Genomic DNA, 17,065 nt, shown 5'->3' on the forward strand with positions numbered 1-17,065 from the left:
AACTTTGCTTTGTGTAATGTTATAAATACTTGGATAATCCTCAGAGTCTCTGGACTTTTACTTAGAGATATTATATTCAGTCCTGTGGATAGTTATATATTTAAAAATATATCATCCTCTCTGGTTACTCTGGTATGAATGACTCTGAATCACTTAATGGTAAATAACACACTATTTGCAAATTTGCAAACTGTGAAAGAATTCCAGATGACAAGTCTGTAGTTCGACATACAAGTGACGACCTTTGACCTTCATCAGTTTTTATTTAATTGTGTCAGAGAAACTCAAACGTGCTCTTCATGCAGCTGAGTACATTCAGTGTTTAAAACGGAAGCTGTGCAGGTCTGAGATCAGCAGCTTTGTGAAACACCAAGCTGAGGTCCTGTTAATGCTGATATATAGTGACACAGTTACATTTCAATTTAATTCAATTTTATTTATATAGCGCCAAATCACAACAACAGTCACCTGAAGGTGCTTTATATTGTACAGTAGATCGTACAATAACAGATACAGAGAAAAACCCAACATTCATATGATACAGGGGTGATTAATCCTTTTGACTTTGTTTTTATCCATAAAACAGCTGCAGCTTTCACTACAGCACATGTGGTGCTTTAACCTTTGTACTGTTTGCATCAGTTCATTCTGCAGTTAACATGTGAACATGTTGGATGATCTGTCTGCTGTCACTGGGTGGTGCTGAGGTCTGAATCAGCTCCTGTAATCACAAAGAGAACAGAACCATCACAAACTGAAATATAAAGTTTATCTCAAATCTGAAATAGAGCTGATCCTTCTGTCCTCACACACCCAGGATCTGAAGATCTTCTCTTACATTTCTTTAGTTCTTCAGCTCTGCTCACATACGAGCTGTTTATTTCTTAAAGCCGTATATACCAACAGATTTTCCAATATAATGTTAACCTTTGAGTTGTTGGTGCTTTGTGAATGTGAATCTGCATACATGAGCAGACGGAGAAGGTTTCAGTCCTGGTTCAGTCTGCTGCTGCACCGTGGTCACCAACATACAGAGGTATCATAACAAATATTAATGCTTTTTTCCCTCTCAAAGGATGTAAGCTGTACTGCACATGTAACTTTGTGAACTTACCTCAATAAGAATGATTCAGACTGTTTTATTTAACCTGAATATTTGAAACAAACTTAGTAAAAACAATACACAGAGTCAGTGCTAAAAATGTAATCCGAGGAAAAATGAAACACACATTTTAACTTAAGCTGCCAAGCAGAAGTATTTGGTTTGAGTACATAAATATTAGGCTTTGCTATTTAATCTGTAATTAATGATCAATGAGGGGTTACTGAAGTGCAAGCCTTTTTTAAAATATGTGTTAATATCCTTACAGATGTGGCAAAAGAGTGAAAACATGCTGCTGTTTGCACATATTGAATAATCAGCTCTGCACAGGAGCTGCAGCAGAGTGCAGCCTGTTGCTCTTACAGTGTAATACTCATAATAAAAGTACAGTAACTGTGGTTAGTTACTGACGGAGCAGCCCGGTGCGTTTCTGCTCATTTCGTTCACCTGCACGGGTTAGCTAAACAAACTTTACAAAACAAGTTTTGCCGATAGCCGAGTGCCCATCTTAGCTAGCTAGCTAAGGATGTTAGCTACAGATTAGCTTACAAACACCTTTCACTTACCAAAAATATTGTGGCGGCTCTCAGGTCCTTCTGTCAGGCAGACACTGAAGAACACCTGAGTCTGTCAGTTTGAAACAGTCGGTAAACGCTGGACCTCCTCTCAGCGTCCCCGCTCTATGTGCCGTTCAGAGATACGCAAGTTTCTTCATGACTGCAGCTGCTGCAGATATTAGGTCGTCCATGATTTCTACAGTCACTGGTTAGCAATATAATGTGCGCAAACATATGTGGCTCATATATGTGGCTCTGAAGCCCCGCCCCTCAAGCGCACCCTCAGATGCCGAAGCAGTGCCAACTAATTGAAGCTGAAAAAATAACTGTACGTGGAAAAAAAACGATGTAAGTGTGAAAACCACATGAACAGTGAGTTTTTTCTTTAAATTTCTATATTTATGTTTTTTCACTATCATTTCACTTTCAATACATTTGTTTCAGTTTCAATATTTCTTCAGTTTCATTTTAAGGTGGCATCGTTTTAACCTCATATGTGGGTTCAAAGTACAAAAAAGTCCAGTTGTTTCTCTGCCAAACTCCTTAGACTGGAAGTTCTCATGTTATATTAATGTCCCACAGAAAGATTAAGGCAAAGATTAGGACAGGTTACAACTCGTGAATTTTATGTACTTATCACAGTTACAAAAAAAGAATCTGCCTGAAGTCTATACATCCATACGTCTCATCATACAAAGCACTGATCTCCTACCTGCTGATGGAGCTGCTTTGGCTGGCTGTTCTTTAGGTTCTTCCATCATCTTTCTATAAAAACACGAGAAGATGATTTTACCAAAAGAAACAGTGAACACAGTCTGGGTGTCACATCATATGAATTTGTGTCATGGTTTAGTGTACGGGCCACACACACTGAAACTGATCTGTGTGAAAGAACACATCGATGACATGTGAATGTAGTGATAACCTCATCATAATAGAGGTTTTTACTTTTTCACATATTTGTTCAGTATAATGATTAAATAATCTGACAATACAAACCTAAAATACTTTGTTCCCTGTCTGCGACTTTGTGCGTCTCTGCTGTTAGTGCTTAAAGGAAGTTTTAAACTTAAAATCCTTCCCCACATATGTGACTGTGGTCTCTGGGGCCATTATCCTGAAACACTGGGGCTCAGCCCTGAAAGCTTTGCTATCTTCACCTGATAACAGCAGCTGTTTAAAGTTACTGAGTTTGACAGGGAAGTGAATGTAAATGTGAGACACTGTGTGCTCACAGCTAAAGGCTGCAGTCAGCTGTGTCAGAGCGTCCAATGATCCTTTAATAAACACTCAGAGCTCCATGTTGATGAAGCTGTCATGTGTGAGCTTGTGAGGCTCCTTTAAACTGGCTCTGCTCTGTCAGATGCTCACCTCTTCTTCACTGTCTCTGCTGCACTCTTCATCTCCTCTCTCTCTGCTGTACTGTTTGAAAAAACAAACAAATCAGCGTTAGCCAATCAAACTCTGTGCAGATGCTGCAGCTACAGCTGATATGTCATTCAGCTGTTCATCAATCAGCTTCTGCTGCTGTTTATTCGACTCTTACTCTGAACACGTGCAGATCTAGGAAGATTTTCTTGGGGTGTCAAAATCAAAGCGTTTGTTTTTTCAAACACACGTGGAGGTGTTTATATCACATATGGTTTAAATGATTCAAATGCAGTAAGTATACATGTTTCATATATCGTCTATAACTGAATTATGTTCTGTAGCCTACACAATGAAACACTTTAGTTGCATAAAACGTGAATTTTGATTTTACAGTGGGCCAAAAAAGTATTTAGTCAGCCACCGATTGTGCAAGTTCCCCCACCTAAAATGATGACAGAGGTCAGTAATTTGCACCAGAGGTACACTTCAACTGTGAGAGACAGAATGTGAAAAAAAAAAAATCCATGAATTCACATGGTAGGATTTGTAAAGAATTTATTCGTAAATCAGGGTGGAAAATAAGTATAAATAAGTAAGTAAGGATCAGCAGAGTTGAGGTGTTGGAGGATTGGATGTTCCAAACACAGCTGCAGTCAGAGAAACAGATGCAGAGACAGACGAACATCATGTGCTGAAGATCAAACTCTGTACAGACACAGGAAACAGCAGCACCGACTGAGATGCTCTCAATGACCACGTTCCTATTAAACACAGTTAGCAAAAGAAAATGAAAAAGAGAGAAAAGCTTAAATAAATTGCTGATTCTTACAAATTTACTTTAATAAGCCCCACGCTCCCGTACCGGGGGCAAAAGACATGTGTGGTATCCACAGAAATCTCTGCTAAAGTCTGATAGAAAACATTTCTACAACCACCAAACACACGAAACAAGCAATGATTAAAAGAGTAGTTACATAAATGCCCAAAAGTCCATAAACAAACAAAACCATACAGACTTCATGTAACCGGCTAAAGAAAGGCTAGTTAGCTCCCAGAGCTATCACCGATTCCAAACACCAAGTTTCACCGCACTCCGACTAAAACTCACTGAAATAGTTCCAAAAGAAGACCACAAAAACACACAGCGGCGCAAATGTGCTAAGACAGATTTCCTCCTTTTTGCCAGTACCTGATAGCATCGTGATTATCAGCAGCTACCACGGCTGCATCAGAGCCACATCCATCAACAACTGCCATTATAGAGACTGAAAATGTGACGTCAGTCCAGGGTAAAAGCGCAAAGGATTCTGGGAACGAGTGGCAAGCGATACTAGTGCAAGCAGGCTTTCACATGAAAACAGTCACACAGCGATAAAAAGACACACAAAGAATGGCAAGAAGCTGTTGTGTTATTGAGTGCAATAGTCGCATGACAGCCACAGGAAGCCGACGGATAAAGAGATCGGTTTTTATCGGATTGCGTCGTGGAAGAGAAATTGTTTAATCCATGTTTCCGAAGTAAAAAAGAGCTGACAGATGGCCTGGTTTACATCTGTAATGCCAAAAAAATCCACCAGAAGGCGCTGTGAATGTAAACAGTTGGCTCTTCTTATACCTCTCCCAAACAGGAAGTCAGAAACAAAAAAAAACATCCAACATATTTTCAGTGTTTTTGATTAAACTAAGATAAGAAGATATAATTTTTGATATATGATAGTGTTAGAGGACTTACTAAACCGATGTATGTCACCTGACAGCATTAAAAAAGTGAAATTAAATATTTAAATTTTTTTTTTAAAAAGTGGTCAGCCGAACAGTTGATTTGTCCCTTCATGGTGCTAATGCTAACATAACCTAAATGTTATTAATGTTGATTATTTGCTATAAAATCATTGTTTATCCATTGCTGTTGATAAATCAAATTAAGTGTTAATTTGATTAACATGATCCAGCTCTCCAAGACCACAGAATAAATGCTACACCCTAAGACCCCAATGACCAAAACCACAAGCAGATATGCTTGATTTGCACTGTTTTTTTTTCTCTTTTTTTAAAAAAACAAAAATGATCTTGCACAGTAGCATTCAATCAGAAGTGGCCTGAATGTGAGTATTTTGTGCTGTAGCACATTTTTCACATTTGCAGATGAAAAAACGATGTATTTTGTTGTTTGATATTATACTGTCCTTTGATGGAATGAAAACAGCAATGTTCACTGGCATGCTGCTAGAAATAAACTGTATCCAATGCCCTGGATAGGTTTTGTTATTCATTTAATTTTAATTCGGCACTTTATTTAATTTTTTTCAACTGTATTATCTAATGTACTTGTATTTGCATGACACTCAACCGTTTGGTACAGATCAATATTTTAAAAACTACAGGGTCTATTGAAAAAAATGATTGTGGTTATTACTCACCCAACTCAATAAGGAATGCAAAAAAGAAAATTACATTGCTTTTTTTCTTGGTGAGGACCTCAAAGGGCTAAGAAACCTGGCCTTGATCACAACGTTTTAGCTACTCATAGGCCTATTTCCAAGCTGCCTTTAGTTTCCAAGGTTTTAGAGAAAATTGTTTTTAGTCAACTGAAAGATGACTAGATGATAACGGCATCCTTGAGGTTTTTCAGTCAGGTTTTAAAACCCTTCCTAGCAATGAATCTGCATTATTAAGGGTTTTTAATGACATCCTTCTGGCATGTGATTCTGGTAACCATGTTGTTCTTGTCTTGCTTGACCTAACTGCTGCTTTTGACACCGAAGACCACAATACTCTAATTCCTCAATTAAGTGATGTGATGGGTATTGGTGGCCAGTGTTGGGGAGTAACAGAATACATGTACCGCCGTTACGTATTTAAAATACAAAATATGAGTAACTATATTCCGTTACAGTTACCGTTTAAAAAGGTGGTATTCAGAATACAGTTACTTTGTTGAAATAAATGGATTACATGACGGTACTTTCCTGTTTCATCTTGTCGCGGGTCAGGACTGTTTGGGTTTTGTTTGACAGCTACGTTCTGTTGTTCCAGGCGGCAGCGTTACGGTTGCCATGGTTACAGGGTGACGCTCTCTCTCTCTGCGCGTTTCCTGGGTGAGAGAGCGCCTTTTTGTTGTTGCTGTTGTTGTGCTAAGCTAACAGGCAGTATGCTACAGGTATAGCTCTAAAGAATGTAGCATCATGGGCAGTGTAGTTCGTGCTGTAGGGAGAATGGACCGTCATACCCGTTATGGGTCTGTGAGCGCGAGGAGGGAGAAAAAGGAAAAGTACGAGTTGTCATCGAGCAGAAACGGGAGCTGGAAGCATGTAAATACAATAATAACCACTTCAGCCAAGAAGAGAGCCTGATGAGCCCAGCTGTAAGTAAGCTATTAAGACTCGAGTGTACACCGTGTTCGTGTTTTCCTCCGAAACAATAAGTTCCGTTGGAGCAGCCTTTCAACGCCTCTCTCTGTCTCTCACTAGCAAAGTTGACCCACACAACAAAGTAAAGCTAGTTTTCAGCTACGAGCCGACACGAACCCGACGTATTAGCCAGAGGTCCTTTACTACGGTTCGGAGCCGCGGACCTTCAGTAATAGTAATAAATCACAGCAATAGTACATTCATGTGTTAGGAGGTGGTGGGTAGGTGTATTGTTGTTGTTTGGGTTTTGTTTTCCTTTTTGGCATAGGTAGGCGAGGCGGGGCTTGATGGCATTCCGGCACACCTGCGGCACATCGGACGTCATCAGTGAGCGCTTTTATGGAGCCGAGTCACGGACGTCTGGTGTCGGAGTATTGTTGCTGTCACAAGTGGTAACGTGTTAGTGCAAGCTGAATCTGCTGATTCCACGCTGTGGAGCTGCATGTTTTACTTTTTGCCTGCTTCTCTTTTGTTTTAGCCTGTTCCGCTGCTTGCTCGCCTGCCTTGTTTTTGGTGTTGGCTACTGTGGATCCGCGATGGAGAGCTACGTTCCATCAGGCTGTGATCACTGCTGCAGCTGTAGTTTGTGTTTCAAGTAAACTCTCCAACTCTCCCCGTCCACTTTTGTTTAACTTTCGGCTATCAACGGTACTCCGTAAACTCTGTTTTGTTCCTCGTTGTCAGGTAGCTCTGGTGCGTCATCTGCATACCTCGGCTTCGTCTCATCTCTTCGGTGTTACTCTCCTGGCACATTTTTATCTGTCACTGTATATAGCCACCTTCCTTGTAAATATTCCCTATTCTGGTATATAAACTTACATCACAACTATCCTGTGCCCGTGTGTGTTTCTGCCACTTAATCCATCCGTGTAAGATTACCTAACATCATGTAGTTGTAAACAGCATGATAATATGTTAAGTAATCCAAAGTATTCAGAATACGTTACTCTCATCGAATAACGTAATGGAATACGTTACAGAATACATTTTGGGGCATGTATTCTGTAATCTGTAATGGAATACATTTTAAAACTAACCTTCCCAACACTGTTGGTGTCAGAACTTTCTCTGTCAGCCTTCTCGGTTCCAAATCATCTTCTGCTCCTCTGTCATGCGGCGTCCCACAGGGTTCAATTTTAGGGCCACTGCTCGTTTTACTGTATTGATTGCCTCTGGGTTCCATCTTTAGAAGGCATGGGATCTCATTTCATTGTTATGCCGATGACTGCCAAATTCATTTGCCACTGAAGCAGAAGGGTGGCATCTGCATAAAACCCCTCATGACATGCCTAGATGACATTAAAGCTTGGTTGGCTCTAAACTTTTTAAATTTTAATAAAAAGAAAACAAGTTGTTGGTGTTTGGACCCAGTGGTCCCTGTGAGTCCTCCTCTGTAGATTTGGGACCCCTGGAAGTTTATTTTAAACCTGTTGTTACTGATCTTGGTTTTAAGTTGGACGTGATTTGAAATTGGAGAACCAAATCAGAGCAGTGGTGAAGTCCAGTTTTCATCATTTAAGGCGACTGGCAAATCTTTTCTTTCAAAGCAGCACCTTGAAACAGTGATCCATGCTTTTATTTCTTCCCGCCTGGACTATAACGCACTTTATGTGGGGGTCAGTCAGTCATTGCTCTCACGTCTGCAGCTGGTTCAAAATGCGGCTGCACGACTCCTAACAGGAACTTGTAAAAGAGAGCATATAACCCCTGTGCTGGCCTCCCTGCACTGGCTGCCTGTGTCTTTTAGAGTTCATTTTAAAATTTGTGCCGTTTGTCTTTAAATGCTTTCACAGTCTTGCCCCGCTGTAGCTCTCTGAGCTTCTTCATCTCCACACACCGTGTCAGTCTCAGGTCAGCTGACCAGCTGTTCCTGGAGCTACCGAGATCCAGGAGGATTTTATTTTTTCTTTCTTTTATTTGGCTTTTATTTATACCTTATGTAATTTTATTGGGGGGGGGGGGGGGGGGGGGGTTGGATTTCACAAGGAAGTCAAACAAAATGCAGTAATTTGCAAAACATGCTGCTAAACACAGCAGTACTACAAATTATTCCACCTGCTGAAAAGTGGATCTAATGTGGGCGGACTCACACTTAGCAAATAAACCTGTGATGTGAGAATGTAATCAAACAGTTGATCAGAGGCAAAGTAATTTAAAGTTTATGATGCTATCGTCTAATGTTAGCTGACATGATGTTAGCTTGTAAACTTATGTTGTTGTCTGGGTCTCATGTCTGATCTGATGATAATAACTGTGACAACACAGAGATTAAATAAAGGACGTTGGTGGGACTTCTTATGTTAGAACTATAACTTCAGTTAAGGAGTGAGACGTAAGGTGACAAGGAGAATGAAGAGAATGAGAAAGAAGTAACTGGGAAGAGAAAATGAAAACAAAAATTTGAAATGATCAAATTTGTGTTAACAGATGATGGTGATTTTAAAAATTCAAGTAATTTAAAGGTTTTATCCTATTTGTTGTTGTTTTTTTCATATTCTTCTATTTGCAAGAGGTTATTAATAAAACAGGTTCTCTTTCTGGTTTCTCTTTTTGGACGCACTCTCTACAGCTTATCACATCCAAAATGGCGGATGTCAAGTACAAAACCTCGACAGAAACAATCAGCAAGAATTTTAGCATCAGTCCAAAATAAAACTGTCCAACTACAGAGTTTTAAAATCCAACTAAACTATGAACAGAGATCTTTTACAAATAGGCTATTGATGAGATGACAGTGGTAACAAAAACGTACACATCCGCGCACACAGACAAAATGGCGGGAGAGCGTTTAACGGTCGACCTCATGAGTCCGTTACCGTGAACTATGGAGCGGCAGATTTGTGCTGGAACTGAGCTGCACACAGCTGATGTTAGCCAGGAAACATTACACACTGCTAACGTTACCTTCACACGGAGCTCCACACGGAGACGATCAGCGTCAGGCACAAACACCAAGTTCAGAAAAGAGGAACTTTGAGCAGGAAGGAAAGAGTCAGAGCGGCGTTTGAGGACACGTTTACAACCACGAACATCAGAATCTGTCTGTGCTGCATTCAAGTGCAAGTTGGAAACTCACTAATCTCTGTCATGTTGTCCAAAGATGATTTATTTCTGCTGGTTTTCCTGTTTGAAACACAAACATGTGTCAACACTTTGTTGTTCTTCACCCTGCAGCATTTGAATATTTCAGGAGTAAACTGATCATAAATTCATGATGTCATGAATGAAAGTGCAGACTGAGAGTGGATCACATGATGTTTGAGGTGTGTCATGTGACATGTTCAGTATTGTCACACATGTCTAGATTGTCCCTGATATCATAACTGCTCAAACACTGATGATTATATTTGAAGAATTATTCCTGATGGCAGCAAAGTTTGAATGGAGCTCTCTGTCTGTGCTGATTTGTCGCCCTCTGGAGGTCAAAGCACAAACTGCATGATGTCACTGTAACCACCACAGTGACAGGAAGTGTTTTTAAATGATGAAACATGTCAGTGATGCTGATAGTGTGTTCATCACAGACGTTCAGGCTTCATGTTGACATGAATCAAAGTTAATGTCATTATGGACCAAGGACAGTACTCTGGGTCTCCTGCAGAACAACTCGACCTGTGATACCTGAATGAAGAGCCTCTGCTGCTTTAAAGAAGGAGGCTCGAGGCAGCGGTGAGGTGCAGACCAACCAGCTTTTATTCAGCAACTTTAACAGAAGGATCAGAAAAATAAAACTATACAGCACAGTGATGCTGACTGAAGCCACAGCATTAAACTAAACAAGCATCGGATCATCTTTAACAACATCTAATAAATAATGACAACTATTTACTCCTGTATTTCCTACAATAAAGCCTGTTCAGATATTTGTTGCTGATGGAAATGTAAAAGGCTCCCAGGAACCAAAGGACAAAAACAGAGGCAACAGTCACAGCTGCAAAGGATCCCCTAACACATAAACTGGTTCGAAGATATTTTCTAGCTCTGCAGAGGAGCTTGATTGCACGGACAGTAAAAAGTGGATTCAATAACAGCAGCGAGCGCTGAGTGATATAACGGTGCTGCGAGCAGCAGTGCAAAGGCTCACACAGAGACAGCAGCTACACTGTGTGTGGATGTGATCCACAGTCACAGCTGTGGGTTTCAGTCAGTGTGTCTCTAACTTCATGGTCACATTTCAAAGCTTATTGGAGCCAGAAGATGTTCAAGTAAAAGATTTATTGCTGTACTCGTCTACCAGGATAACAGGAGGTTCATAAAGCTGTGTAATACTTCAGCTTTACATCATGCAGTAGTAGTTGTGTCCCTTTGTGTTTATTAGTGTGTTCACACGTCTACTTTAACTTCACTCTGCAATGAAAGGATTCAAATCCCTGATAAATACATACATGCTGACTCTGAGTCTCAGTGAAGGAGGAAAGGATGGATGAAGGCAGCCTAGTGTGGGTCATGTGTGTCCAGCAGTCATCCAGGGCCTGGATCCATCTGTAACAGGAAGACAAAGTCCAGCCTGTAATCATCCTATCAGGCACAGCGTTTCCATCCAGCATCCTGACGACGCTAACAACCCGTCAAACGTCTCCTCTGGTCCACAGAAGTCACACTTCCTGTGTCATGTTTACCTTTTTAAGTGTGCTATTCAAGCCTGTGCGACCAACTCTGACTCTCCAGATTCCATCCTGGTCTCTGCTGCAGCTTCTTCTACACGACTGTTTTCTGTATAATAATATCTGCCTTTCCCGTCTCTGTCCCAGTGTGCCTGCCACTCGTCCTTCATCTTTACCTTCATTATACTCTTCACCTCACTTTCACTGTATTTTATAGTCAAACCTGCACGACTTCTTCTTGCTGCACCTTTTTAAACTTATCGTCCTGTTCATTGCATCAACACCGATATTCACAGGGAGCCATAAGAAATCCACTTCTATCCCTCTGTGTTTGATTCTATACAGTAAATGAAGTATATCAAAAACAATATGTTGCCTAGAGTCTGAAGACATATCACCTGTGCTCACTAGCACGCTGCTAGAGTCCCAGCAAACCACATACCTCCATATTAGTGCGTCCTCCACCCAGTTCAAGCCAGTAACATCACTACCAGCTCCCAGTATAAACTGCCACATCATCTGTAATTCTTTTACTCATCACCAAACTTATTTGTGGGAGAACAAATGCAGCAGCCGTTCTTTTATCTGACAGTGTTGACGCATCAGTAAATATCCTCACATGACCTGAGGACTTTCCCACTATATGAACCTGCTTTTAGTCGCCCCTCCTCCCTCGCCACAAGCTTCCTTTACAACATAACTTATAAAAAACAACTTTATTGACAATCAGCAATAACAATTACAGACAGTCTAGAAGAAGAATCACATGATCAAGGAGCAGAAGTTTATGGTTTTAATAGCTTTTACATTTTGGGAAAGTTTTAAAAACATTGTTTGGTTTTCTTTCTAAAGCGTTGAAAGGACGGCTTTGCATCAGAACAGTAAGATCAGCAAATGAATCCATTAAAGTTCTTTTGCCTTGTTTGCAAAAGAAGCCAAACAACATTTGTGTTACAAAGAGAGACTTCAGAACAGATCAAAGATCACAAACATCAGGCACTGATGGAAACAGCCAAACACAGAAACAGAGGCACCAGCAGGTGAAGGAGGCCTGTTGTAGAAATGACTCTGAGTGCTCAGGTAGAAACGCATGAAGAACCAGTGCGTCTAATATTTGGAAACCAATCTGTGTTTGAGCGTCCTGGATGAAACACAGATCATGTTGCAGAGCGAGGACGTCGTCTTTCCTCCCGAGTGTGTAACTACAGGACGTGTGCAGAAGGTTTAATCGTCCTCCTGACAGTTACTGATGAACGAGTCCTTCAGGGAGGCTCCAGGATCACTGTGGCTTTTACCAGCTGCTGCTAAACTGAGAGGTGTTGCTGCTTCATGTGTGAAGATGTTTGCATGGCTTTAACAGTGCAGACGTTCCTCATGTGCACCCATTTCATATGTTTTATTGTGATGTTTAGTAACATCTGCTTTCCTCCTTCAGGCAGACGATAAAGTGAGCTCAGCCTTAAACATGTGGAGAGAACGTTTGACCGACAGTCCTGGGACGACTGCAGAACAATGGTTTGTTTTTAATGATAAAGTTTTATAATGGAAATAAATGCTGAGCCTGTTTCATGATGTTGGCCCTGCAGCATCAGGCAGGATTAATACTGTAACAAACGTGTGTCACAGTTATAATGACTTTAAATGAAGACTTGGGTTGGATGGAGATGTCAGCTGGATTTGTGCTGACTGTCACTTTAAATGTTTTCAGTTCAGCTTCTAAATCTACTTTTGTATAATGTTTGCTGAGTTTTGCACTTCATGACGCTTTTAAGAAGAGCCAATAAATCCTGACTTTACACAAAAATAAAGGTTTAATGTGTTTAGTGTGACAGTGGAGGAGAGCGCACATAATAAGAGTCATTAACAGAATGGTGACAATTATAATCTGTCTCATTTTAGGAGCAGCTCACAGGCACAACAGACTACAGAGCAATCAAAGCACCAGTTAAACGTCCATGTGACCGGCTTACAGCCAATGAACAATCAGTCCCCACTGTCCCCACCAACATCACTGTACTGGAAAGACTGTGCTGCCATGGTCAGAGATGAACTGGTACTAAAATGTAAGGCAGCTGATGTGTGTGGCCTTAGCAGCACAAATGCATCACGGCTGCAACGCTGCAGTGTGTTTAAACATTTGAACATTTCTGTGGCTTCAAACCAGCAGCTGCTCTGTACTCAGTCGTGTTTGTGTGTCTGTCAAAGTGATTGTTGTCTTTAAAAAGCCTTTTGTGTTTGAGTTTTGTGAGCAGTGCCGAGCTTCTCTGTAGTCTAAGCTGAGTCGATATATTTGATTCCATGTTTGGTGTGATTTTCAAAGTCAGCAGCAGCAAACGCTGAACAAGCAAAGTTTGGGCCCATCAGAGACAGCAGTGGACCTGCTGACCTGTAGGTGTTGGAGGTGTTTGTGTGCAGCTGTGGGTCAGTCAGCTTTATTTCACTTATCCATGACAGAGCGCTGTTAGCTGTGAGTTAGCATCCACTGAGCTGTTTCATCTACTCTGTCACTGCCAGCAAGCAGAGCCCAGGGTTGGCTTCAGAAGCTGGACGTGGCCTTGCTCAAGGGCACTTTAGCAGCACGTTCCCAGCAGTAACAGAGGGATTCAAACTGGTGACCCTGGAGTAGGAATCACCCAGAAAAGTCACCTTATGCCAGAAGTTTTAGTGAGACGGGAACAACATTACAGCTCTGATGTCATTGACCTGTGCAGTGAGGACATATTGAACTGTGAGGACACAGCTTATAGGTTCAACACTGACCCTGGGTCAGCATGTGCAGGTGACATGGTGTTGGTGTCACCACTACAGACAGCTCAGGTTCAACTGGTTCTTCTTTGATTTGCTTCTATAGCACAAAGGTTGACACCAGTCTGGTCCAGTTAGCATCTGAATCCATAAACGTGTGAGCTCGTCCCACCAGAGGACGTCAGCATCATGGGGATAATGTCTACAGCAGGAAAACACAGGGACAGTTGGGTTTGCTGCACATCTGGAACACACAGTTAGCTCAGATATGTTCATGTCGCTAACACCAATACAGCGACTGAGTGCTCTATAGCAGCTAATGCTAACAACTGTAACACTGCTGTTTGTCATGGTTTTCAGACCAAATGATAACAAAACGTTGGGAAAAGTGAAATATTGGAACATGAAATCATAAATTATTACATTTAAACAACAATAATACAGCTAAATTTCCCCTGTTGGCTCATAAGCTGCTCACCTGGATGCTACATCAGTGCAGTCCTCTCTGAACATTAGATAATCAACACACACACACTTATTGTTGAGGCTGACTTCACTAAACTCACAGAAACTCTTAAGAAGCTCCTCAAATGATGACTTTGGAGTTTTGTGTTACTGTCAGTGTATAAAAGCTAGAAAAGGAAGAAAAGCAGGAGAAATGATCAAAGTGCTGCTGTGTGCAGGAAGAACTACAACATGTTAGTGAGAAACACAAACAGGGTGTGAAACACACTCCAGAGGAAACGCTGTGTGCAGGCTGTCTGTGACTTCCTGTGTCTCTGCCACAGACTGGGACAGACACCAGTGAAACCAGTCACTGTGGTCATGTGCTTGTAGCCAGCAGCCTGTGATGTGAGGCTGCTTGAGTCAGTCGTCTGCTTCCACCATGTAAACCTTGGTGTCTCCTACATGCACAGATGTTTCCTGCAGACTGTGCTCCTCCAGCTGTCACACAGATGTTGAATCAGCAATATCTGTGTCACTTCCTGATGCAAAGCAACAGAAGAGAACGTGAGCCACAGTAAGTGATGGAGGATGAACTGGTCCTGTCTCTGTTGGTGGGCTCGTATACTGGCAGGAAGGAAGCTTCTCTGGGATTTCTCCCTCAGCACCAGTGAAGCCTCTGTTTCTGTCACTATTGTCTCTTTGAACTGTGATTATTTTGTGCTTTCACAGCATTTTCCTGTTTCATGGTGTTTTAGAAGCAGCAGTGTGTGTGAGCTCTCAGGGCCACCGTCCATCCTGTATACTTGTTGTTTGTAGTGTCACCAGTGCAGTGATGACCACAGGGTGGCGCTGTGCTGCATCACAGGCAGCCTGAGCTGGGCCTGTTCCATATAACATATATATCAGATGATGATATGAAAGATCGTTTGTTTCATGGTGTAAAATATGTTACATGGTTGTGATGCTCACTGTAGTGTCTGTATTAAAGTTCTCTCTTTCTCTTATATTTAATATAAACACACTACGGACGCTCGTTAGCAACAACGCCGGTAAAACCATCGCGTGGCTCCGCCGTCCGCTTCTTTATTTTCCACATAAACCTTTCACAATAAAGCTCAAGATCCTATTGAGACTTTTCAAAATAAAAGGAATCACATGAGAGAGCATGCAGAGAGTTTAGGGATGAAAAGCCAAAAAGAGCCGTCAGGGGCTAAAACATGAATGTTACAACAGGCTTTTCCCCGCAGCACGCCGTGTGATAAATACTCACAAAGACTCACAAACGTGTCGTTTCATGCGTCGGTCAAACACTCGACACCCAGCAAGAAACACTTCAGGGAAGTTCATCTGCCCGAGATTCAGAAAATCGCCATAAACGCTCCATATTCACCTTTACATGGAATATAAAGGGAAAAGAAGAAACACAGTGCTGTGTCAGCGTTAGACATATAGATATATCCTTGCTTTTAATACATTTGAAGGTGGGTGGGAGAGGTGCTTCTCCGCGTAGTCTACGGTCTCTTTGGGATCGGTAAAGCTTTTCCTCACATCACCATGGGTCACTAACAGCTTTGCAGGGTATAGCAGTCTGTACCTGACGCCGGTCATCCCACGTAGTCTTCCTCTCATATTTGCAAATGCGGCTCTGCGTTTCCAACAGAGGGAGGGAAATCTGGGAGGATGTTTATTTTAAAAACCCTTATACATCAGGTTCTTGTTCTGTGCAGCTTTCAGCAGAATTTCCTCACCAATGTGGTAGTAGTGCAATCTCAAGATGATGGGCCGAGGAAGATGACTTTGTTTGGGACGCTGGCGATTCACTCTATGTGCTCGATCGATGAGTGGCTTCTCCTCGAGAGATAGCGCCTCCGCCAACAGGTGTGAACCAACTCAGTCATCTTGGGTCCCTCTGTGCCTTCTGGTATTCCTGCAGTTCTTAAATGATTCCTCCTGGAGTGCCTCAAGAGCTCCACATCTCTCATCTAACTTCTTTACCTCCGCAGACAAACGCTCCACAGTGGCCTGGAGAGTGGCGATGGTGTCAGAGTGGTTCGAGGCACAGTCCTGCAGTTCAGTCAAAGTGTTATCATGCCTGGCCACGTCGCTTTTTATGTCCGAGGGCTGGATGCTCTGGTTCAAGGATGATATCTCGCCTCCTATGGTGGTAGAAATCTCTAATATGCAAGTGTCCAGTGCTAGTTAGTTAGTTCTAGTTCTAGTGGTTAGTGGGGCTTTATTTGATGATTCTAGTGTGTGTTACATTGTTGTCATATTGTTGAGTCGCAGAGCTGTACAGTGTTACAGTTTCTGTAGAGTCTGGTATAAGGAACTCAGATCCCTCTGTGAATAATGTTCACTGAAACTGATCTGTAGTTAATGAACTAGTCAGGATTTACACTAGAGAATGTTTCTGCCATTACATGGCCTGTATTTGTAGAGCGCTTTACTCGTTCCTAAGGACCCCAAAGTGCTTTTTTGCCCAAGGACACAACGACCGAGACTGTCCAAGCCGGGGCTCGAACCGGCAACCTTCCGATTACAAGACGAGCTGCCAACTCTTGAGCCACGATCGGCCCACATATTGTTGTCTTTTGTTGCAGACACCAAGTGTTGAGATCCTGTCTCAACCTCCTACATTCTTCCAGCAGGTTACACATTATTTTTTGTATTTGGAATCAAATATATGTGTCAGTTGGGCCTAGTGCAGGGGTCAGCAACCTTTAACACCCAAAGAGCCTTTTGGACCCGGTTTCCACGCAAAGGGTCAGGGTTCGGGAAAACACTGGGAGCCGCAAATACTTTGTGACATCTAAAATGAAGATAACACTG

General features: G+C 41.9%; 1 protein-coding gene and 1 long non-coding RNA gene across 2 annotated transcripts in view; both read right to left on the reverse strand.

The window, feature by feature from the left end:
- LOC146679648 (protein NLRC3-like) overlaps nt 1-3,074 on the reverse strand; it is a 43,238-nt gene extending 40,164 nt beyond the window's left edge. Inside the window, exons 1-2 of the mRNA XM_085450346.1 lie at nt 3,031-3,074; nt 2,372-2,424 (exon numbers count right to left, since the gene is read on the reverse strand). Of these exons, the coding sequence (XP_085306472.1) occupies nt 2,372-2,424; nt 3,031-3,062 (85 nt within the window). The 5' untranslated portion in view covers nt 3,063-3,074. The remainder of the gene's footprint in view (nt 1-2,371; nt 2,425-3,030) is intronic.
- Nucleotides 1-17,065, reverse strand: part of LOC146679642 (uncharacterized) — a 167,233-nt gene that overhangs the window by 97,021 nt on the left and 53,147 nt on the right. The window lies entirely within an intron of this gene.

The sequence above is a fragment of the Copadichromis virginalis genome, unplaced genomic scaffold (assembly GCF_057382275.1).
Source record: "Copadichromis virginalis isolate Kocher_CV1m ecotype Utaka unplaced genomic scaffold, C_Virginalis_male_GT1.1 unmapped_scaffold_1, whole genome shotgun sequence".
In the NCBI taxonomy this organism is placed as follows: Eukaryota; Metazoa; Chordata; class Actinopteri; order Cichliformes; family Cichlidae; genus Copadichromis; species Copadichromis virginalis.